Consider the following 24,705-nt stretch of genomic DNA (forward strand, 5'->3'; position numbering starts at 1 on the left):
CCAAATCATAACAAAAGTTATCTCAGGACACTTTACAAACTAGGTTAAGACCACACTCTATGACTTATTTATGATAAACATAGACCCCACAATTCCCCGTAGAGTACGGTGGCAACGAAAACCTTCCCTATAACAGGCAGGAAGGTCAGACAGACCCAGCTCTGTGGAGGACGGACATCTGTCTTGACCGGTTGGGGAGGAAGAAAAGGAGAGAGAAGGAGAGAAAAGACGGACAGATGGACAGAGGGAGACAAAGACAGACACAAAGACAGTAACTATAATAATATCTATAGTAATGTGAATATGACTTATATGTTATGGCAGTTAATACAGCAGAATAGTCGAAACAAACAAACAATGCAGTATATAGTATATTCAGACAGACGGTATGCTAAAAATAATGTCTTTTTTTAACATGAAAACATGTAAACATGTTCTAGTAGCAACCTAAATTACAATAAATTAACCTGAAAATTTAGCATGTTATCTCCCCTTAAAGGTTTTATGTGGTGGTGCTTCAGTTAGAGAGCAATAGAAATGGCCTTGCAGTTCTAACAAGCCAAACCAACCTGCTGCACATTAACACGGAGTAAGACCCAAAGTCAACTGAGATTGTGCGCTGTTTTTGTTTGTCAAAGTATACCATACTATATAAAGGTCTATGCTGAGACTTTTAGAGGAAACTAATCCATCACTCAACTCTTCTGTTGAAAGGATATCTTCTAAAATATAACATCCCCCCCTTAAAGAATAAAACAGCCCAAAAAATACAGAAGATTATACACTTCCTCAAGGTCTCCTTTTTACATTTTTGCCGGTGTGTATGGAAAGTTCCAAAAATACAGTATCTGGCTCCACGGATTTCTGTTTTAAAAATACTTTTTGATATACGAGAGGCCCGGCAGGATGGATGCTGTAGCGATTCAAATCTGGAGAGCATTTCAAAATATGAGAAGGTGAACCAGGAAAGCTTTTGAAAAAGGACTTTATGCAATTGGGCTTGACATGTGTTCACTGACATATCCAAACTTGCCGGCACCTCAGTCATGCAAGCATGCCCGGCAGTATAATGGTGCACTGTGCTCTGACCCGCACAGTGGACCCTGGATTTGTTATTCCTGTACATGATACTGTACACTGGATTGGGCTCAGAAAGCCAGCGTGATTATTAAAAGAAAGCACAAGGAGTGGACAGGCGCCTGCTCAGCAACGAAACAGAGTGCTGTTTATCCAAGCTGTTAAATAAGGCTTCAAGTACAACACCCCCCTCCAACTCCACAAGGCCCAAATCTCTCTCATCTGGAGAGCACAGTTTCCATTTAAAATGTCACGTCCCAAACTGCACATTACATCAAATTGTACTTAATGGCATCCAGACAAACTTTAATGTCGTTCCAACATTTTCTCTCAATGCACCCCATAGCCTCCCCCCACTCCCCAATCCTTACAGCCAACCAAGCAATCTCTCCTTCTCCCTGTTCCACATCTGGACTCCATTCCAGGTGGGGAATTGAGAAAGGGGAGAAAGCTGGGGAAGGAAAGGTGGAACGCAGAGAGGCTCAAAGAGTAGGACTGAGATAATGTCTTAGGGGAGATTTTGGTAGAAGTTGCGCAAGCTTTTGGGATGTATGACAGAAGATACGTGATCTGGCTGCGTGATGATTCTTCCTGTTGTCCTCGAAAATCACACGTTAAAGCAGAAACATCCAAAAAACGACAGGACAATCAGAGATGCGAGTCAGACAGAGTGACTGTTGAGATTGAGGCATCAGCTCAGGCTAGTGGATAAACAAAAGAACACTTTGAGCCGGGAAGCGAACACCAGGGCCCTTTGTAAGGCCTTCGGCTGTTGTCAAGTCTTTTCTGATGAGCCCATGACATCTAGTGGCGTGAGCAGCAGCGCATGGAAGACCTGCCCCCTCTGAGCAGCTCTGTCAGTCAGTTCTGCAGGTTTTTCCTGAGTGAATGGCTCTAATTAAGGGTTTATGGGGTCATTAAAGCCAGTGCTTCCACAGTTTATGGGGTTATGAAATCATAATGTGGTGCCATATTTTTCAACACTACATACCTTTGTCGATCATTAAGAATCATTAGCAGCAGATGTATGTACAACAGCAGGGGTAAACCTAATGGTAGTACCATTTAATCCAGAATACATGAGGCATTGACTCAATGACGCTGTGTTCGCACACATCTAGTTTGTGTATGTAAAGCAGATGTGTAATATTTAGTTAGCTATATTAAAAGGGCTTACTCAACACTGTAAATAACCAAGTAAATCCATATGCAATACATTTATGCATAGTAGCTGACTGCATGTTTCATATGAACCAATCTAGATCTTAATTGCTATCACATTTCTCCAAAGAAATTAGGCTTTTATGTAAACATCAATTGTACTTTTATTCATAAAAGCCTTATGAAGTCCGAATGACCTTTTTTCCCAGTCTTTCGGACGGTCAGAGGCACTTCTGAAACTGTAACAATGCTGCCCTCATCTGTTAGCAAAGTGAATTACAGGAATATGATTTCACAGTGTGATGTTAGTTGAAGACTATATGAAAAGCAAGAAACACCGTAAACCCTTTTGACAGTGGGACTGTCGTTTAACATTAAGAGGTCCTAAACGGCAGTCCAAGTAATAAGTCACCCTGCTAACGTGCCATATAACTCAAACTGTCAGAAGTGGGTGACACCCTACCCGCCAAACCTGTCTCAGAACAGGGATGTGTCCGCTCCTCATGTTTTGATGCTGTAAACTCCATCCTGCAGGCATCCATATGGCTTCAAGCGTGTAGGCGACGCGAAAGTCTGCATATCAGCTCATGTAAAACAAATGAGAATGTGAACAGGAAGCAGACTCCTTAGAAATAGAGATCGGTTTGACTAAATACGAGGTGAAACTGAGGTCATCAATGTATTTGTACGACAGTGATGCCACCTGGAAACAGCCCAATTTTAGATTTGTTATGTAAAAAAACCCAACATAATTTACATGCATATTTATATAAACATATATATAAATAAGGTAATGTCTTAGACTATTTCACACAGTTTTATTGTCATGTATTGTAAATGGGCCATTTTGACAAGTCACGGCAGGAAAAGCACAGCTGTAACCAATATCAATAATAACTGTACCCCATTTGCAGGGCCTGAGACACATCTGACATTAAGTCATCATTCATTTAATTAGTTACATCTGTGTTTTACTACCAATACGTGACAAAGGGTCAGCTGTGGAAAAAGGTCTATTGAACTTAAGACAGCTTGAGATGTTGAATATCTGTCATGCCTGTATGACAAAGGGAGAAAAAAACAACTTGTTTGACTCCTGCTCCAGGTGGCAACAATGTGAAGTGAACTTGTGTAATGGGAAGTCACATCACCAAAAGGTAAAGAACCATTAATGATGTAGAAAAACATATACACGTATTATTCCAACACAGTAATCATTGCTGAAGAAGCTTTAGTTTGTGCTATTTTATTAAGTGCCACATGAAATGGGAACATTATAGTGTATCTGAGTACTGCTGTTATCGGACAAGTATAGTATCATCATCATCATCAATTCTTTTCACACTAAATGTCCTGTGCATACATGATGCATTTTAAATGGTCTATATTATAGAATACAGTTCAACCACACAAACATCAAACATATTTGTATATTGAATTAATCTATAGTCCCTCATAAGTAACAAAACAGCAAAACAAGTCAGCAAATATGCATTTTGTCATCTCATAAATTCTGCTTACAAAAGTAATATAGAAAAAATTTGAGGGCCTGACAAAAGGCAAAGGCAAAATTCACAAAGCGTCTATAACAACTTGGACCCCTCTTCCCTTCTCCCTCACTCACTCTCTCTCTCTCTCTCTCTCATGCACAAACAGTCACACACAGTTGCAGGGAAGGCATGCAGAAGCACACTTCTGCATGTGGAAGCATGCAACCATAGACATAGACAGAGGCACACACACACACACACCACTGTCTGTGCACTGTACGTGTTTCAAATGGCATGCAGTGTAGCTGAGATTTTGGTCCTTTTGCGTCAGCAGGAGATTCTAATGATTATCCAGATCCTCAGAGAGTTAGAGAGCCAGTCCTGTTGAGTTTGTCTAAAGCGTTGGTGTGATATGAATCTGGCTTTAGTATGTTGTAACGTGGCCTGAGTCCATGGCAGCTGTGTATCATTAGAGCTAAGAATAACCTAGAGACCGCGGAGGCCAGGCCATTTGAAAAACAAAGCCCCAATTCTCATACGATTATATGAAAGGCAAAAAAAGTGAATCATAATATTGCAAATTATAGTTAAATGTGTTCAGAAAGGAACATCCTCTGCCATTTCGTTGACAGGTGTCCAGCTCCACGCCTCATCCCAAGGTCTATAACTGAGTCAGATGGAGCTTCAGGAAGAATTCGACATCCGGAGCGGGGCAGGTGTGGAGTGGCAGACTCATTGGCGAGGGGACATGATGGCTTGAGGGGAACTACCTGGTCCTTGGTACCTCTGTTTGGCGTGCTTCTCACAGTACATCACATCTCCGATGCAAAAGTGACCCCTCATCTTGAGGTTGAGACCACAATCTGTGCAAGTGTAGCAATCTGTGTGACGGAAGCGGTCGTCCGCGATACGCACAGCCAGTGTGCTGTGGAGAGATAGTTGCAGTCAGACGTCAGACAAACACACTGAACTAATAACATGGGGAAATAATTTGCCTAATTTCCAACGGAAATCCACTTGACTTTTGCATAGGAAAACATCACAGTTTAATTTGCATCTTAAATAAAGTTGACGCAACAGCAACAAATAACATGCTAATGTCAGACGGTACATCTGTGTCCACGGGGCTGCTTCCCAGCATTGGATGCCTGATGGGCGTGCCACTAACAGTTTACAATTTCTCTTTAATGACTCCTGACCAAAAAAGAAAACAGGCTACACCCTCCTACAACTGTGATGGCTGTACATGATTGGACAAACACTTTTACCCGAGGGCTGTCGGCTCCTGGATTTCAAACCCAGACCAACATGATGACTCATTTGGGTTAGTTTAAATGTTTTTTGGGAGTTTCGAGAGGCGGTGAGTCATGCAGGATGCCCTTGATTTGAAATGGGGCTCGGTAGAGCGGGTCAGCTAATGTCTGAAGGGTCAGCGGTTTGATCCCTGCCCTGCCTGTGTCCTGGTCGTTGTGTCCTTGGGCAAGACACTTCCACCTTGCCTCGTGTGAATGTGTATGACTGCTGTATGTTTGAGGAGGTGGTCGGAGGGGCCATAGGTGCCGATTAGCAGCAATGTTTCCGTCAGTCTGCCCCAGGGTAGCTGTGACTACTATCGTGGTTTACCACCACCGTATATGTCTATGTGAGTGAATGAAACCTGGACTCTGTAAAGTGCATCGAGTACTGAAGAAGGCGCTTTATAAATCCCATCTATTATTATTATAATTATTAGTAAACGACAAGTGGGACACCCCGTCTCTTGCATCACGCAACTGCGTATACAGGCAATGGATGGGAAGTGTGGAAATGATGGACCCTTTGGACATGTACCTTTATAATCTTGTTTCCCTGAAAACTTTGCCAAGTGTTGATACATTTTCCTTACCAGGCAATTTCACCTGATTTGAGATTCTTCTCAAACAAGTAACAGTATTTGAATTTCGGCAGAAGACCTATGGTATTATGACACCTAAATCAAGAAAATTAAATCATTTGATCTTGGTTTTTGAAAGAAATTGTTTGTTTTACTTGTTTCAGGTCAAAGAAAGCTCAAAAATACCATCAATTATTTCAGTAAAATATAAATTTAAGAGACTTTTTTTGTAAATGCATTAATAAGTCAACCCAAAGATCAGTTATTACTTTGGACATGTTCCCAAAATTATACAACCACACACACACACACTTAATATCACACTACATGTGGAACATCTCTTACTGCAGGGCAAATTATCATTGGAATGACTCACACACCTATAGTATGTTAGTCCAGTGAACGTGTAACTGCAGCTGACTTACAGAATGCTGGTGCCGCACTTCTCACAGGTGTGGGTTTTTTTGACTCCTCCAACCGATGTGCTTTGTTTGGGGACGTTGGGTGAAAGATTCCCTGGGAACCGCTGGGCTGCCTCTGGAGTCAAAACACACACACACACACACACACACACACACACCCACACACGCACACACACACACACACACACAGAGCTGCTCATAGAGATGTTGCGACAGGCCTGCATTTCTGCTCATCACATCAACACTTTGTTTGCCTTCACTGCCCTCTGTCAGTGAAGCTTGTTTGTGTTTCCCACTCATCATCGCTAGCTCATCACCCATAGGACACACTTAATAAAATGGGTTCTCACACACTGGTCATTATCACGTCATGAAAGAATGTTATTGCTATCTGGATTCATTCGCCACATGATTTTTCTCAAAACAGTGGTTGGGAAAGGAGGACGTATGCATTCCATGATAAGCTGTTCACAATATGAACCGCACACAGGAGAGCTTTTCTCTGCATTCTGCACAGGTGAGGGCCATATGGCAGCCTAAGTTAAAACTCAGTGACTCACACTTATTCTGCAGGAAAGTGCCAGCAGGAGATGATATAAATTTGCATTTGATAGAATCAGTCGAAAATCTAAAACATGTATGCAGGAGAAATCCTGCCAATCTCCATGTAAACAAATTCATGTCCCATTCATTTTCTATTGAGCGATTTCTCCTTTTGCACTTAAAAATGCCTGATAACAGTTTCAGATGATTTTAACACAAAGTAGAATAGGCATGTGGATATTTGTGCATCAAATAGACATTCTACACATTCTAACCTTTCTCGTCAGCCTCTAGGACCTCTTGCAGCATTTTAAAGGTGTTGGACTGACGAGGAGCCGTGCGGGCCTCCTTATTCTCCTGGATCATCTTGTACACCTCTGAGTCCCTGTCGAACCTCTGCATTGCCAATTCGGAGCTCGAACTGCTGCAGAAGGAAGAAATTAAAAAAATATATAAATTATATATAGGTTATCACGTTCATTAAAATCTTACCTCGAGCTCTTTGTGAACTGTTGAAAAAAAAAAGTACATTTATGAAAGAATTGAGTCTGGTTTAACTGACTCCAGAGGAAATGAAGGAAGGGGTCAACAGCTGCCTTTGAGACTTTGACCTCTGAGCATTCAGCCTAGATTGCACACCACAGGCAAGAGGCCAAACAGTGTCCAATCACACATCATTCCCTCAACAGGACCTCGTCATATCCCGTTACCAGATACACTGTTCTAACTCACAGCCTTGAGTCAAAAACAAAGAGGACATAAGGCTGATGTAGCAGAGGCTATGTGTGTGAAATCGTTTCTTTTTCAGCAGCGATGATTGAGTCCTATGCCTGACACAAGGCGCGATAGAAAATAACGGGCATGAGCTTTGTACCATACACTAATAGTCTACTAAAAAGCCACAAAAAAAAGAAATGTCCTCCTGTCAATGTGCAGGAGGGAAGAGGAAGCTTTCACCTTCAGATGGTGAATTATTTTTATTGCTTCTTCATACATACATAGATACATACATACATAGATACATACATACATACATACATACATACATACTTCCTAAACATTCAATAAGATCCTGACTGACTGAGGATTCATAAGTAAAACACAAAGACACAAAGTATGTTCTTGTTTCAGGGTTTGTCTGGAGGGAGCTGGTGAGTGTTTGCTGTCAGTAGGAACCGGTTGGGGTGTGGTTTGATGCCTTCCACCTGTAGCCAACTTGTCAGCCAGAGTTTGTCAACTTAACTTGATTGACTGTCCCGTCTGTTGTCACAATCAACACATCTGCCCAAATATTTACTTTTTAAACGACACCTGTGCTGTAAAGAATCTGCCTGGAGACAATGACCCAAATTTCCACCATGGAAACTGTTAGTTACTGTGAATGAACATGTAAAGTTTTCAGCATCACCGTGCTATGATACCATGTATTTACAAAATCAAGCACCTGGACAGTGACTGATTTGCACACTGGAGTCCACATAAAACAACGATTATTAGATTAAAACTTAAAGTTTAAGCTTTAGTTTGGACGAATGGGGTAAGGATTGTAGTCTTTTTAGAACGTCCCCTTGACACATTTGATATAAGAAAGTGATTTCACACATGTGGCGTCAACGCCTTTGTAATCTATGATATGTATGACCTGCAGACATCAGCAAATACTTGATATCTTCCCTGGCCTTGTTCCGTAATCTTCACTTCTCCTCGTTTCACAGGCTTTTGCCTTCTGCCTTAGAAACACATGCTCAGTTGGGTGATACCAGGTGACAGACTTGGCTGTATGGCCAGAAAAAATACTCCCTTGTTGCTGTGGTTTTATGTTTAGGATCACTGTCCTGCTGCATTGTCCTAAAACTGGGGATTATACATGAAAAGGGCAATGAGTCTTAAACGCGATTTAAGTTGAAAGTCAGCACTGTAATCTCAAATACATTATATTTAAATTCCAATGAAGAAAGATGATACCTTAAAAAACAGTGTCACTGTCCAGATAATTATGGACTTCTCTTGTACATATTGCAGGGTTTATAAGCTTTAAGAATGGCTGTGTATGTGTATTGTTCTTGCCTGCATTTAAGCTTCATACTTCCTGCTAAATGAACATAGTTGAAACACGAGATGGCAAACAGACAAGACAACAAATATGTGACTGAGGCAAACGCTCAGACCCTTTCCTTTGGATCACTGAATGGTTCAAATTGAAAACAGACCTCTAAAGCACACCATCCAAGTTCTCCACATGCTCAGCTCCACCCTCAGCAATACATTTTCATTTTCGCCTCACTCACCATCCCTTTTGATATATAACATTCTCAAAACAAACGGAAAGCCAGGGTCAAATGGGAGGAAAACAAGAGAAATGAGGGTGAGTGGGGACAGCATGCATCTGAACAAGCATTGCACATGGATTTGCAGTGGAGGCAGTTAGTAGTGTGCTTTTAAATGTTCTCACAACTAAATGTCTGCATTTGAGATGAATGTGTTGCTGGTTTCCATACCCGGACTTGGCACAGAGCTGCAATGATAAAGATCTAGACATACTGTAGCACATGGACGTAGCCAAAACATATCAAGGATAACAGCCATTACCAAATTCCAACTATATTTCTCAAATCATCTTATATGCAGTAAAACACCTAAACCAAAGGTCAGTGCATCCTGACAAAAGAAATCCAAATACCAAAACTCAAAATGACAAGACTCACCTCAAAAAGAAAGAAAGAGGGAACAAAGAAAGGGAGCGCCACTATTCTTTCCAGTAACTGTCCCTGTATTTTTAACACTATTGTAGAGACCACAAAACTATATTGGATGCAGAACAAACACCTCTATCTAAAGCAGACGAGACAGAAAAACAAGAGTCTGACTGAAAGGTGTGCCTCTGTGCTGAAGCTCATTGGACATGTAACATGAAGGGGTGGGTAAATGGGTGTCACTTAGTCTGTGATTGGCTGGGGAGGAGCAGGGAGAGGTTTGGTGTGCAGGGCAGGCTGGGGGCTCCAGACTGGGGGCCAATCAGGGGGAGAAGTAGAATCAGACTTTTTTTGGAATATGTTTGGTTATGACTGCAGTTGCTGACACGTCATATCACTAGCTGTGGTTACCAAGGGGGGAACTGGGGCCAAAGTTAACCACCCTGCACTGTGAAAACACAGGCACCAGGCTCTCCAACCAAGAGAGTGGACACAGCAGAAATGAAAACGTTCTTTTTTCTCACACAATCCTCTGAGACAAAAAAACATTGGTGAGTGTAAGTGAATCAGAAAAATGTTCAGAGGGCAGCACCTGCACGCTATGAACCGAGTCAAATTACAGCAACATCACTTCATCAGAGCGGGTGAAGCAGGACAAAGCAAACTGCAGTGCAGGTGGTGGACCCAATGTAGTGTTCCCCAAAGGCTGAAAGTTCATATGTAGTTGTCGACTCAGAGTGCAGCTGCAAACAGCTCAACGCACCCAATGTCAGCTGCAACACCACAGTGAATTCACAAGCTGACTTAACAACTGTACACTAAATTAATGCTTTGGTTTGACAGACTTTTCAGGCCATTTACACTTTCAACTGCCTATCCACACAGACTTTTGAAAGGAAGAAACAATAATTACAAATATACAAAGGAATGTTTCCAGAAGAGACTGGAGACCAGATGAATTCCAAATATGGGTGATACTGCAATATCCTAACCACTGAAATAACCCTTATGTAATCCAACACAATATCCCTGCAATAAAAATTACTTTTGTCAGGCTCATGGTGACCATTTCAATTCGAGAGCTGTTGATTCAACCATCTTATAGGTGTAAGTAGATACCACTGTGTTATTAGAGATTACACTTCCAGAAAACTATTCAGTTACAAGAACTACAACCTCAAACATTACCACACAGTTGAATCAGCACCTTTAATACTGCAAGTACCAGTTCATACTTAGTTCTTTTCTGATTGTTTTTTATTTTGTGTAAGAAAAGGCTATAAGCCAGGACCATGTAACGTTGATTTCTTAGGCTTGAATCTGTCGGTGTCAACCCCTACTGGCCTATAGATGGTGCTGCATGACTCTTGTTAGATGCGACTTCATCCTGGAAGCTTTACACTTAAAATATATAAGCAGTTCCGCATGTTGTGGCCACTTTTCAAACTAAAACACTTAGCAAGCAACACAAAATGCAACTAAAAAGATTATAGGTGTGTATCCATAGCAGTCTCTGTAATATTCTTATCTTTTGCTATAAACTATGGTGTTTTATTGGTGATGAGTAGTCTTTACCTGCGTCGAGGAGACATGGGCACATCCCGATCAATGGGACTATGGGGTGAGTAGCGTCCTGGCGGGGTCGGGGTTCTGCTGGACACAGAGTTATTTCTGTAGTCTGAAGGGGAGAACTCCTGTGGAGGAAGAGGAAAGCAACAATGAAAGCAAGAGAGAGTCAGTATGCATGTCAAAACCTTCCTGCAGCAGCAGAAACCAACTAAGCAGTTCAGAGTTGGGGAATCTACTGAGACAGTGCGCAAGTGCTTAGACCATGATGCAATGTTACTGTAAAAGAATCACAAAAAGAGCTATGTTCAGTGAAGAGGCAGGAGTTCACCAGCAGCAGTTCTGGATTACTGCTCCTCCAAAGCAGCATATTGGCACTGAACAAGTGTAGAGTCTTTGTTTCAGAAAGCGCTAAATCTGAGGAGACTGTAATGTTAGACAAGTCGGAATAAAACAAATTCTGACACCATTATGTAGGATATATTCAGTCAAGATCAAAACGGGTGAGATTTATCAGTAGCTTAGGTGAGCTCCAGATGGAGGAACATCACAGATCTTTTTTTTTTTTTTACTTCATCACATTTTTGACTGAAACCTGGAGTTCTTTCAGTGCAGAATAAACGACACTGTCATTGTTAGATTGTATTTGGTGCCCAGTGCTTTTGCCCTGAGTTTCTATTGCATGAGTCACGCCCAACATTCCTCTACTACGGGCTGATCAGTCTCAACAATCCCAACACCCACATCAACTTTAAAAAAAAAAAAAATCTTGATTACCATTTATTCTATAGCTGTACCTCAGCCCCTCAGCTGATAGATGATAGATTATGTGGCAACAGATGTTTGGCACTGACTCCGATGGGAAAGACAAGGCCAGCATGTACTTCAATGGCTTCCAGATGCCGTGCAAATCTCTCAATCATTCATGGTAGTTATAAACAGTGTCCATCGTCATGGAGTGACATTCCACAAGGCCCAAACATCATCCAGCCAAACTGAACACTTACAGTACTGTACAACAACAGCGTAATTCAGAAAGGAAACTGTGAGCAAAGTCTTAGTTGTTAAGTGTACAATGTTTGACTTTTGACAGTAGAGGGCGCTACTTGCATACTGTACACAATCATAAGGTCTTAGCAGATGTGCCAAAGACATTTTTTATTGTAGCTGTTCTTAGTAGAAACCAAAGGCAGGATAAACCGTTAAAACATTGCAGGCAGATGTTGATTTATCTGAGTTTAATTAGTGCATAAGTGCGCCACTAGTGAAAGTGACCTCAGGCAGATGCACACCTGGACCAAGTCTGCACAGCTCATAACTCAACACTGACACTTTTACTGTCAGGAATTCCAACAAACTAATTGTTTTTAACCACAACACTGTCTAGCATCGATCCACCTGTAAAACTGACCACTCACTGATCACAGAAAGCATACTCATGTACTGCTGCAATATTCTAACAAAATGACTTGGTAAAACTTTTACAACTTCCAGTTTGCTGGGAAACTATTACTTTATTTCTGTGCAAAGTTCAGGGAAACACTGACTGTGAATCAAACAGCCCACAGACAGATCAAGAGTACAACTTTCACAATAAAAGCTCCCTGAATTTTTCTTCCTCAGCCGTCACCAGCTGGCATCAGTGTTACACAGTGTCTGTCGTGCTCCAAGGCAGAAATGTCTCCACACAGGTCTTTGAACTGGTGCACGTCTGAGACTCAAGTTGTAGCTGATGCTGGAGCTCAAGGCTGACACAGTGGCACTGATGGAGTCAAAGATTTGTGCGTCCAATGCCAGCACCCGCTTCCAATTCAGAAACTCTTTGAACAATGTCTCTGTTCTCAATTGAGTCCAATTTTCCTCTTCTTTTTCCTTAGTGAGTGGGCAGATTAGTGGTGCGTGCCAGGAAGCTTTTACCAGGAATGATCATTGGGACATCTCCCTGCGATTCCTCCCAGGATAAAGCCAGCCTAATAACTGCAAGCTCAGAAGTTCACATATTCCATATCATCAGAGTACAAGAATGGAGACATCCATGTCCTCTCCTGCTGTGAACCAATCTCAAGGGCATATACCTGAAAGACATACATGATTTAGGGATTCTTTCAGGAAGTCCTACTGAAGCCACACAGTATGTGCATATGAAGCCACACTAATGCAAACCAAGCCATGTTATATAAGTGTCTGGCGACTAAATGTGGATCTTCATGTTCTCCAACAGCAGGAGAAGTATGGATAAAACCACATCTCTGATCTATGAGACTCAGGAGGAATGCAATGAAGTAAAGAAAAACAAAAGGAAAAGGGAGAAAAAAACAACACACACACACACAAGTGATCCACTGTGACCGTGAGTATGCAGCTGTGATTGAGCTTGACCTTAGCAAGTAAAAAAAAACAAAAAACGTCTGCATCACCAGAGCAGTTGCCCCATCCCCATCATCCACTCTGCAGTCTCCGATGCCAGCCTTTTATAGCAGTAACCATGACACGGCTGGCCTTCAACTGGGCTCCCCAAAACATCTTTGTTCTAAAATCTTTACTGTTCCATCGTTAGCCATCAAAGCATTACACACATCTAATCTCAGAGCAACAGGTAAGAGAAGATTGTATGAAGATTTTTTTTTTCCTCCACAGTACACAAATTGTTTGTCAAACAACATAAAAATGTAAGAATATCATATAATTGTATCATATAATATATGTTTTAGAAACGTGTTTTGGATTTTTTTCTGTAACCCCAATACTGACACTGGAAAAATTACACATTTAGTTTGTTTAAGTTCATTTAGTAGTATGTTGATTCCATTACTGCTGAAGTTCATCTCCTTACAGCCTTTTTTGGAATCATCTCTCAAATTGCACAACACCTGCCCTTATATAGTGTTTAGAAGGTGTTACCATATGCTGATAAACAATTACGATCAAGTGGAATTCATCATTCAGCACACTTGGATAAAAGCAGATTTGAATGGTTAAGGTTTGATAGATCTGGATATGACTTCTCTTATTCTCTTGACAAAAAAACATAAGAATGTTGCTCATTGTTTCAATTTTCCAACTGCTCTAGTTTGTGTTCACAAAAACAAAACTCAAATGGTTCAGAAATTGTAACAGAAGTCATGTGTGGAAACGCCTTTCGATTATTAGTCATACAGTTGGCAGAAGGAAAAAACTACATAGAAAATAAAAAAACTCAGATATAGAGCTGGTAGCACATCTACTTTTTCTCCCTCGTGGAAAATTTTGCACTCAGCCTCACGCCGCCCTCCAATGCTCGTGCTCGACTCGCAATATGGTGTGTGCAACTCTTGTGAAGTTTTATATTGCTCTACCAAACAGTTTTTTAAGTTATTTATTTATTTAAAAACATTAGGGATACTGTCTTTAAAATTTGTTCATATAATATATTTACAAAAAATGTCCTATGCTGCTCTAAAAAGCCTTTTTGGATGACTGAGCCAATGTCATGATCTGATTTAAGTAAAGGAATGACCAAGTGGCTTATGGCCAGCAAAAAGGCCAGTATGGGAGGAAGAATGGAAGCTAAACTGTCAAAAATGCAAGAGAATCACTCTATAAGAAGAACAAGCTTCTGTCCGATTGGCCACTTCAAGACACACAAACAGGAAATGGTGAACTGAAGTGAGGGCAGCTGTTTCAGATCAAGTCTCATGGGAGACGTTGGGGACAGAGCCAGTGGAGGAGCCTTCAGTCTGGCTCCAAGCAAGCCACTCTGCATCATCATCATTACCACCCTGCAGCTTCAATTACAGGGCATGGGCCAGCAGTGCACAGTGCCGATGCCTTGGGGAGCTTTTATTTTGGGAAGCTTGATACTGCTGTAAGAAAGTGCTATAACTGCTCATTCACGTTCTCCACCACAGACATGACTGCCGTACTACAATGAGGCGGGGGACACCAGACATCCTGGGCAAGGTAATAATCAGTAGTGTGTGCAGCGTTTCCTATCCAGCAGTGTGCAGCAGTGGAGGTCCTGAGCAAAGACCTGAGGCTGACAGTAACCTACTAGTTTATCCACCGTCACTGTTGGACCCTGTCTTGTAATTACATCTGAGTGATGGTGCATCAGTGTATCCACATTCTGTAACAAAAAAAAACACACTTGTTTTATATAAAACTTCATGTCATTAACATTCTTTCGTTTTTTTATTGCCTCATATCCCACTGCAGCTGCTTTATGGAAGGGCTCAGACTAACTAATGATATATAGTCATACGACAAGACCAGTGGGCTGATGGGTACAGACTGACTACAGCTTAGGCTACGTTCACATTACAGGGCTTAATGCTCAGTTAAGATTTTTTCCCAAGATCTGAACTTGACCTTGTGAACTGGACTGTTCACATTCATGTTTGAAGTGATCCACATCTGTGATAAATTTGTCTATGGTGTGAACGTATCTCTGCCCTGAAATACCTCACAAGTAATCAATGACAGTTAGTACAAAAACAGCAAATGTCACATTTTAGACAGGCAAGGGGTTGCTAGCTGTTAAGCGAAGGTCTATCTCAGCTCCCCAGAGCTGCTGACTAACAGCTCTCCCCAGCAAAGCCGAGTGAGGCAAAAGGACTGGCACTTCTGCTGGCCAACAGCCCAATGTTGGGCTAATTTTCTGTAATATTGTAGCTGTATAGTAACAGTGTAGCATGAAAGTAGATGGGGTTAGCAAGATAGTTAGCTATTTTAGCTAAAATAAGACTAACAAAGTCACTGTCAATCATGTCATAGCTTTCCAACCTGGTTTGTAAAGTGCCCTGAGATAACTTTTGTTATGATTTGGCACTATAAATAAAATTGAATTGAATTAATCATAAGGATGCACGAGGCAACAAGTATTAGCCAATCAAAGCACAGAAGGGCGGAACTACGGAACACTCTGATCTACTCACTAAAGTTTGATGTGGAAAAACACACATGAATTCCGACATGTCCGTTGTTACAGCGGTCGCATATATGTATCGGATGGGGAAAAAAATTAATTCTGATGTGTCCACACTACTCTGATAAAAAAAAAAGAAAAAGTCTGTCACATGAGCAAAGAAAATGCTATTCGTGCCCGATTTGCCTGAAATTTAAATGTAGCCTTATAGAGGCTGCTTCAAGTGTCGAGCCCCTTTCCACTATTCTGCATGTGTATTTTCAAGTCTAAAGTTAAAGGTCCAATAATATAAAAAGTGAGATCTCCATGTATTTTTTTATTATAAAGCAGGCTGAGGTGCTATATAAATACTGTGAAAGTAATCCTCAATCCACAGAGAAATGCACATGGCCTGCATTCAGAAATTGTGCCATTACCAGCATTCCCCGGTTGCAATGACGGTGCAGAGATGCTGAGAGTCTAGATGCAGAAACTCTGAACAATCAGAGAAGACTGGACTTTTTCAGAAGGGGAGCTTAAAGAGACAAGCGCTTAAGTGCAGCATTTCAGACTATGACATTTCAGAGTATGAGAAAACAAAAAATAAAGCCTGTAAACTAATCTTGTAGAAAATACATAAAAGTATGAACCTGATAATGAGCATAATATGGGACCTTTAATATACATAAGCTGTATAGAGGATCTCATTTTCCAACCTTAGGGCACCCTTAGTTTACTTTTCCAAAATATCGAGGTAAACTCTTCATAGACAGTACCCAGTCCATACTGCAGAACATGGAGTATGCCTTAGGAGTCGAGCTCAATCTTCTCAATCCTCTATAATGCCTTCTACATATAAATTCTTGGCCCGGGCTTACACTGTGCAGCATTCAATAACATGGAATAAAATGACAGATCTTTGTGATGTCAGTGCTAATTCCTCCCCCTCTCTCCATTTGTTCACCAAGGCCACACACCATCAGAAGGCTCCAGATATAAACCATATGTACAAGATTAGAGGCCAAATGAGCAGCAGAGAGATGAAGACAACAGGATGACTGTGAGTACACAGTAATAGTGTGCGCTTTGGTCTCTGTCAGCTAAAACAGAGTGGCATTCAGTTTCCAACTTTCTGCCAGGGAGACTACAATTTTCATGATTTCAGCTTAACTGATTATCTGTGCAAAATGACACATTGACAAGTTTACAAGTGGATGGAAATTTTTGGCAAAAGCATCAGGTAAACGTTTTTCTGTACTGTAATGTCCAGGATTCCTGCAGCTCAGCACATGATAAATGTAGATGAACCTTTCAGTGTGTGAATTGTAATGGCAGGCACAGTGAATACTTTTAGACCTCTGAGAGAAGCCAAAGCCGTCTCATGTGATCATAGTGTAGGTGGTCTGAGGGAGGTACTAACCCACACTGCCACCAAAAGACAAAGACAATGAGGAATGAATAAGAGTCTGAGCGTTTATTTGTCCACGAAGGGTGCTACAAGCAACACATTTTTCATCCCTATTAAATTCCCCACAAGGCTCCGACTGGAGCAGCGCATCAAGCTCATTAGACATCTGGAGTTCATTATGGTTGAACTCAAATTGCTGGACTTCATTCTACTTTTAATTTATGGTCGTCCGGATGCCTCATTCATATATATTTATACATACAAATAAAGATATAAAAGGACGGTAACAATCAAAGAAAAGCTAAATTTGAACCAAGTGTGCTCAAAATGAGCTGGAAGGTCGGGTCTATGCGATACCACTTTTTACAGCTCATCCTGAAAATCTCTTCATAAAGATGACAGAGCTCTAATGGTGAATGAGCCTGATGGCATCACAACTGCAGTAATTAGATAGAAAACATCTGATCTATCTCACTCTGGTTTCAGAGGTACAGTAACTATACAGTATAACATACGTAGTAATAAGACTTACAGTATAATGCAATACATTATAATGGAGTACAGCCTTATACTCATAATTCAACAGGAACTTATGTGAATGGCTAAAACATAGATCTAAGATATCAGCATGACATGCATTTATGTTTTTTTTCTCATGTAGCAAAATTATTCTTCAGTTTACTGAATTATGAGCGACACATGCAGCCCTAGTAACCATTACCCTAAAACATAGGTGTTGTCCTGTGTAAAACTAGAGAAATATATGCTGACATGTCTGTTATTGTTGGCATGAATACACCGAGGGGCAGTTATAGACTTCGTTCCCTTGACAACAACTTTTGGAATGTTGACATACTGCTCAACCACCTTCGTAAACAGCACCAACTAGTAAAAAGGCCCATCTCTCCTGGCCAACATTTTCCCATAAAACCTGCAGGGCCGGGTGTCCCCATGAGTGCACCCGGGGGCCTGGAAAGCAAGGGGAATCAAAAGTTCCCCAGTTTGCTTTTCCACTCCAGGGGAAAGAAAAACACAGGCATGCTGATCAATCAGTGGGGATGAGGAGAGGCATGCTGCCCGCGCAGTGTCCACAATGGACCCCAAGCTTAACGGCTATGAGTCCATGTGAAAAGGCCTCACACTGTCCAGTCACAGAGCTCGCTGTGCAGAAAAGAAGAAGAAAATATCCCTCCATCATAGGCATGGCCAGCAACGCTCCCTCGACTCTGGCTTGGCTTAGCACAGCATTGGACTGGCCAAACCAAACAGCCCCACTCATGTCAGACCTGAAATCAGTCCAAGCCATCATCATCAAGGAAGAGATGTGCATGTCTGTATTTAGTGCTGGAGGAAGAGGGAAAGCCACTCACAGGTGAGGTGCACTGAACTCCAGTCCTGAAGACCTTCTCAGTACTACAATCTACAACCAACAGTGCATGCAATATAAAATTTTACATTTCGACTCAATTTAAAAACATAAACTTAGTTCTATTCCTGAATGCCAAGTCATTTCTGCCAAAGCGATGACCACAGCTTTGCACTCCAGTCCACCACAACCTCTAGAATAGAGCAGGACGGATCCAGTCGCTGGCGTACAGGCCATCTTGCTGCGAGGAGAACACCGGGTAGAGAGATGTATGGAATAAAGGATGTATGGATGGATACTGCTCTGGATAAAGAGCTTAGTGACATACGTCACACGGCCAAGGCCACTCCACCCAATTTAGAATAAAAAGGAAAAATTTCGCCTGCACGGGTGTCACCCAGCAGGAGCTGGCCATCTTACACTAGGAGGGATATTTATAAAGCAACCACCCTATCCCAGCACAGGATCAGGCAGCCCACTAAGGCAACCCTCAAGAACCTCAACTGCAAACCCAGACATGGAGGCTGGTCCTAATGGCCCAGTGACGGGTCATGTCTCATGAAAAGCAGTTTGGTTTTGGCCCTGCTCATCGCAACACAGATCCTGTTGTGGTCATTTCTTGATGATATAAACAGATGCTCTGTATCATGACGGTGGCCAGTCGGTTCAGATACAATCGCGTGACTGGCTTCCAGGAATCTAGGATGATTTTGCTCCTTTTGTCATGGGGGAAGGCTAGTAGATATAATAATGTGCATTAAAGCCAATCATAAATAAAAAAGGGGTTTCCAACACCAACATGCAGTAGCAAATCATTTTATATCTATCTATCTATATCTAGTTTTCTTCATATTTGTCTTTCCTCTTAAAAGGTGGTCAGAGGTCAGGGTAAGCTGGTAGGTGGGGACTGTTGCTTCAGGTAACTCAACTGGCTGAATTGAACCCACATCTTATGATTTAACTTTAATCAATACACTACCCTTTACAGCAGTGAATGTACTGCATACATTTCCTGAAAAACATTAATTCATGTGGTCAAATGTTTATGGTGTGGGGCATATAAAATGTTTAGTCAATTTGAAAAGCAACAACATACTGTGTACACCCAAAGACACTGCACATGCACAATAATGTAAAATGTGCTGAAAAGGCCAACAGTTTTCAATGAGGATGAAGTACATTGAAGTCAAATGCTTTTGTAGATGCTGACAAATGATCACACGTGTTCCGTTTGGTGCAGTTTGAACCCCATAACGAGGCATAATTGACATTGATGTGTTTCAGCCTCTGGGCTGAGCAGAGTGGTGTGATGGCCTAAGTACAGTTTGGGAATGTCAGCAGGCTCCCTGGTGTCCACCCCGAGCCTGGTCTCTTCCAGCTACCATCATACAATGACAGGCCTTGTGACGCAAGGAAAAAAAGCAGCACCAGCCTTCCACAGCCTGTGCCATCACAGCCACTATTGTACACAGGCTTTTTCTCAGGATATCCAACACCCTGGAAAATGGGGGATCCTGTTGCGCATCCCACTCTCCCCACTCAGGGAGCCAAAACATGGGTGGAAAAGCCTTTTAGGAGCTTTTCAGAGAGTCTGATCACCTGATACAGCAGGACTCTGCACCTCTCAGGCAGGACAGAGGGCCTTGTCTTGGAGGCTGCACATCTTAGCACTCACTGGGCTGCTGTGTTCCTGCCAGCATAATGCACAGTGCGCCCATGGCAGGCCTCTTCCCTGCCATTTCCCTACCGAGTTCTCTGAAAGAACTCCACTCACTAATCACAGCACTGCGGCGGGAGGCTCGTCACCACTTTAAAACCAGGGTAGAAATCCCTGGGAGGAAGGGGTCAGCCAAAACCCAAAACTCTGATCCCCTAGGCTGGATGATGGTAAACACTGAAGCTGTCTGGCAAAGACGGCAGGGAAAGCAATCCAAATCAGCTTTAAGACCAGTAGACAGTTAAAAAAAAAGAAAAGAGGATGGACAAAGCAGTGATTAAATATCTCAAATTGCAGTTTTCTCGAAATATGTAGCTTGATAATTTAATTTAATTCATACGTACTGAACGAACAGTTAAAAAAATGCCTAAAAATAAGGCCAAGTTGATATTGGACTAGAAGGAGATCGAAAGAATGTAATGTCTCCCAGAGGAAACAAGACGATACAGATTCCAACATCAGAAAAATGAGAGAAAAGCCTGAATTTAAAATTGGTAAGGAGAATGAGAGCACGGGCGACTGCAAAAAAACCACAAACATGTGAGGACGTCCTGGACGGACAGCTATGACAGGAGCATGTTTATTACTAAAGACTTGCTGATGGAGCCCTCAGCCACAGCACAGCTTCTAATGTGTCTTTTGGTAGGCCAATGCGGAAGTTTACTCCACAACAGTTTGCTTGATGCAGCCTCACTATAACTCTTGTATTTTTTTTCTTTATGTGGTTTTGGATTGATCCTGAGTATTAAGCCAAAGGACCTGATTTTATTTAAGTAGTCCTTCATTAAATTAGCATTGTACTTTTATTAGGTCTCCCATAATGCAACTCAATTATTTCGTTAAACCTTTAGGTAACAAAAGGTAACCCTGTTTAGTACTATGGGGTATGCCTCTCTGCGTAGTCCTAAGAAGTCTAATAACATTATGCCACCGGCTGTGTCCCCTGTGCTGGCGTGAAGGAGCAATCATCATCATCGTTGTCTTCCCCTTTGGAGAGGAAAATATCAGGTGAGACATCCGAGTAAACAGACTCTTCGTCATTTCCCAAAGGTGAGCAGAAATTATCAGCTGGCAGGTAATCGTTAAATTCCTTTCGCCCCAACTCGTTAAAAAAGCAGGACGCTAGTGCGGAGGCTAGCTGGTCCCTATAGCTAACGTGAAAGCAGGTTTGGCTAATTTGTCCAAAGTATACTGGCATTTTTGTAAACTTAGCTTTTCCTATGCGTTTAGGCCTTCATTCGACACACAAACACTTTAGGTCAGTGAAAACTCCGGCCAGGGTCAATATTTTTAGAAACTCCATTTTCAATGTTATCATATTGCCAACGGACAACAGAGTTTTTTATGTCAGGGTGTGTGCTATTTTCTCCTTTGTGCGGCGTCACAAAGGAGGCGACATTTAGCGCAATGGTGGACATGGCCAAAACAGAGCTGTTTCTGACCTTGCTGACAGGAATTTATACATGTTTACACATACATGTACAGTCACTCTTCCAAAATAATGAGAACCAGAGGCGTCCTAATGCTTTACAGAGCTTCACACTTCAATGTGTTTTTGCGTTTTCATTTGGACAGATTTATTCTTTAAAAACATTGCTTGGGTGGACGGGATTTTTTTTTTTAAACGAAGGAGGGGAAAACCCTGTTTACAAAAATACCCATACGTGTGGACTAAGCCACAGAGTTCCGGTTGAATTTGAAGGCTTATTTAAAATTACCCTGATGACATCATCATCATCATCAGACTTTAAACAGTTCCCTACAGGGCCACAGAAGATATTATACAACAAAAGCGGAGTAGTACTCTTTATAACAAGTAAACTGGTCTTCATGTGTAATATCGGTATAGTTTCCCTTTAAAAGCTCCAAAACTCACAAACCCATTATTAGCCAAGGGGGTCCATGGCACAGAAAAACAAATTAATTTCCAAGTGTTAGGACTTTACACTAGACGACTTTATCTTCAGTCCAGTTTACTGTATGCCTGAGGCGTCAGAAGTCCAAATGAACATCACATATTACACTCATGTCAGTTGAATCTGCCTAAACATCGAGCGAGTCAGAGAACTGATTCATGTCTGCGCACAGACTCAGCACACCCTCAGCACACCCTCCCTGCCTTAGAACAACAAGGAGACAACATGCCATGTGGCTTCGCAGTCACATCAATTTAGCCATTAGGAGGGACTCTGTAAAGACTATATTTTGTTGGGACCAGATTGCATTGCGGTCATGACTGACAGAAGCATTTTATGTTGATAAAGACTGGTTAAAAATGCTCAGAAAAAGTGATGACGGCATCCTCAAAAGCACCACTTGCACCCCAGTTACATCATGGCTAGACTGCTTCATCTTTCACCCAGTGTGAAAATGTCAAAACTACTGACATGAGGATGGACTACTCGGTCTCAAAGGGTGGACACCGCTGTGAATGACGTGCATCTGAATCCCAGTTAACATATAAACAACACCAGGCACAGACCTTGAGCGGTGGACTGCCCCCCCCTTGAGATCTGATTGATGTGTGTGTGTGTGTGTGTGTGTGTGTGTGTGTGTGTGTGTGTGTGTGTGTGTGTGTGTGTGTGTGTGTGTGTGTGTGTGTGTGTGTGTGTGTGTGTGTGTGTGTGTGTGTGTGTGTGTGTTAGTGTGTCCTGCAGAGTACCTTTATCTGACAGGCGCTATGCTTTCTATGAGAAACAACCACTGTCTGTTTTCGCATACTTGCGACACATTCTATGAGGATTCTTGTTTACAACAGAGGTGAAGAGTGTGAATACTTTGCACATGTCAACGTTTCTCTCATGCTGGGGATGATTGTTGCTGTATGCACTTAAGTACTAAACAACCAAATTACTTTTACCACCATAGAAAAAAAAGGCATCGTTGTTGACTTTTAATTTCCACTACATGGCCGCCTGTAAGCACATTCATGCAACGCCTATATTGATTATCATTAGTAAAATACTGTCGATAATTAATCGCAAATGGTACACTAGTCTTCTCCCACTCCTTTGACATATAAGCACACAACTTGCAGCCTTAAGCTTTGTGTTTTACATGTTGTATGCCAGAACGAGGGGTTTCATTTCATTTCAACTGTTGTCCCCAAACTTAAAATGGACCTTCTCTGCCAGCGGCCTCTTAGAAGGAATGTTTTTAAGTTCAAAACCTCTGCATATTTATCCAACTTTATTTAATGTCCAGTGTCCAGTGAAAAATGACTGGAATTCCTTGTGCCATTACAAAAGGTCTTGTATGTTTTTTCCTGCTCCGTCATCTCACATGTTCTATCAGTGGGACCCGAGCTTGAGACTAAGCATGTAGGCATAACTGAAATAGCTCATGATGAACTTTCCCACAACATTTTCTCTTTAACTCACTGAGGTCTTTCCAGATGCCCAAGTCCCCTTTCTTGGCTTTGTTTCTGGAATGGTAAATGAGCACAGCATAGTTTAGTTGCAGTCTCATGATAACCCCAAGTCTGCATTTTACCACTTCTCATATTTTATCGCTTACTGAGACTAATGAGTCTCCATTCAGACAACTAAAGGTTAAGACCATTGTTTTGACGGAAAGTAATATTTTTTTCCTTGCCGCACGCTCTCAATGAACCCGCTCCAGACTGTTCAGCTTAATGTCAGATATTTTCAAAGACTGACCTTTGTAGTTTATACACTCCCTGCAATAAAAATGTCAAACCCTGTCTGTATCCTGCCGTTACTGTGAAGTCCACATAACGTACACAGTACAGCCCACAAACCTTTTGTATGGCATCTTCTGTGGCATCAAAGAGTAACAATTCAGGAAGAAGGGCTAGGAATTCAAACATGTTATTCTTACAGACCACAGCAGTGCAGTCTAAATAAATACACAGATCTACAGACGGGAGGGCAATAACCTTCAGCTGTACTGACCAAGTGAACTGCAGTCTAAAAATGCAACTCCAGATGAATGATAGATGGGCATTGAGGACATCACATTTATCTACATAACTGCACGCATATGTCCAGTATTATGGTACTACTTGTTTGACATGATACTAGGATTTTGTCATCATCATCATATCATATCATCTTCAAGTATGAAGTAGCAAACTTATTTTACAGCAGTGGCAGAAGAAGAAAAACTCTGCTCTCTTATTTCTGGTTAGAGACAAGTTTTACGCTCACTAAGAACCACATCTAATTTAAGACATTGTACAAATGGAATTCTGCGGCTTTTGTTAGCAGGGTGTAAAATAATTGACTAAACACATGGTGGACAATTCGTGACTATATATCTCAGAAAGCTGAAAACTTGTTTCAAAAGCAGCATTTACAAATATAAATGAAGAAAGGATTTGAAACCAACCTGTGACAGTGGTCTGGACAGCCTGCGACTCTTCTCCTCTGGAGACCATGGACGCAGATGGACACTATAACAAAGACAACAGTCAACCATATGCAGTATGTATGTATGAATTCAAATTGTTTATTTGGTACAGTAGTAATCCTTTAATATCTCAGGA

The 24,705-nt window shown here is 41.6% G+C and overlaps 1 protein-coding gene across 2 annotated transcripts in view; it reads right to left on the reverse strand.

Annotated features, from left to right (window-relative positions):
• Positions 1 to 3,354: 3,354 nt before the first annotated feature.
• Positions 3,355 to 24,705, reverse strand: part of pdlim2 (PDZ and LIM domain 2 (mystique)) — a 36,405-nt gene continuing 15,054 nt past the window's right edge. The window contains exons 6-10 of one of the 2 annotated variants that reach the window (XM_083912062.1): positions 24,549 to 24,612; positions 10,835 to 10,953; positions 6,842 to 6,987; positions 6,027 to 6,138; positions 3,355 to 4,653 (exon numbers count right to left, since the gene is read on the reverse strand). In XM_083912062.1, coding sequence (XP_083768188.1) covers positions 4,461 to 4,653; positions 6,027 to 6,138; positions 6,842 to 6,987; positions 10,835 to 10,953; positions 24,549 to 24,612 — 634 coding nt within the window. In that variant the 3' untranslated portion in view covers positions 3,355 to 4,460. Of the gene's footprint in view, positions 4,654 to 6,026; positions 6,139 to 6,841; positions 6,991 to 10,834; positions 10,954 to 24,548; positions 24,613 to 24,705 lie in introns of both variants that reach the window. The other variant, XM_083912061.1, reaches the window with a different exon arrangement.

The sequence above is a fragment of the Echiichthys vipera genome, assembly GCF_963691815.1.
Source record: "Echiichthys vipera genome assembly, chromosome: 4".
In the NCBI taxonomy this organism is placed as follows: domain Eukaryota; kingdom Metazoa; phylum Chordata; class Actinopteri; order Perciformes; family Trachinidae; genus Echiichthys; species Echiichthys vipera.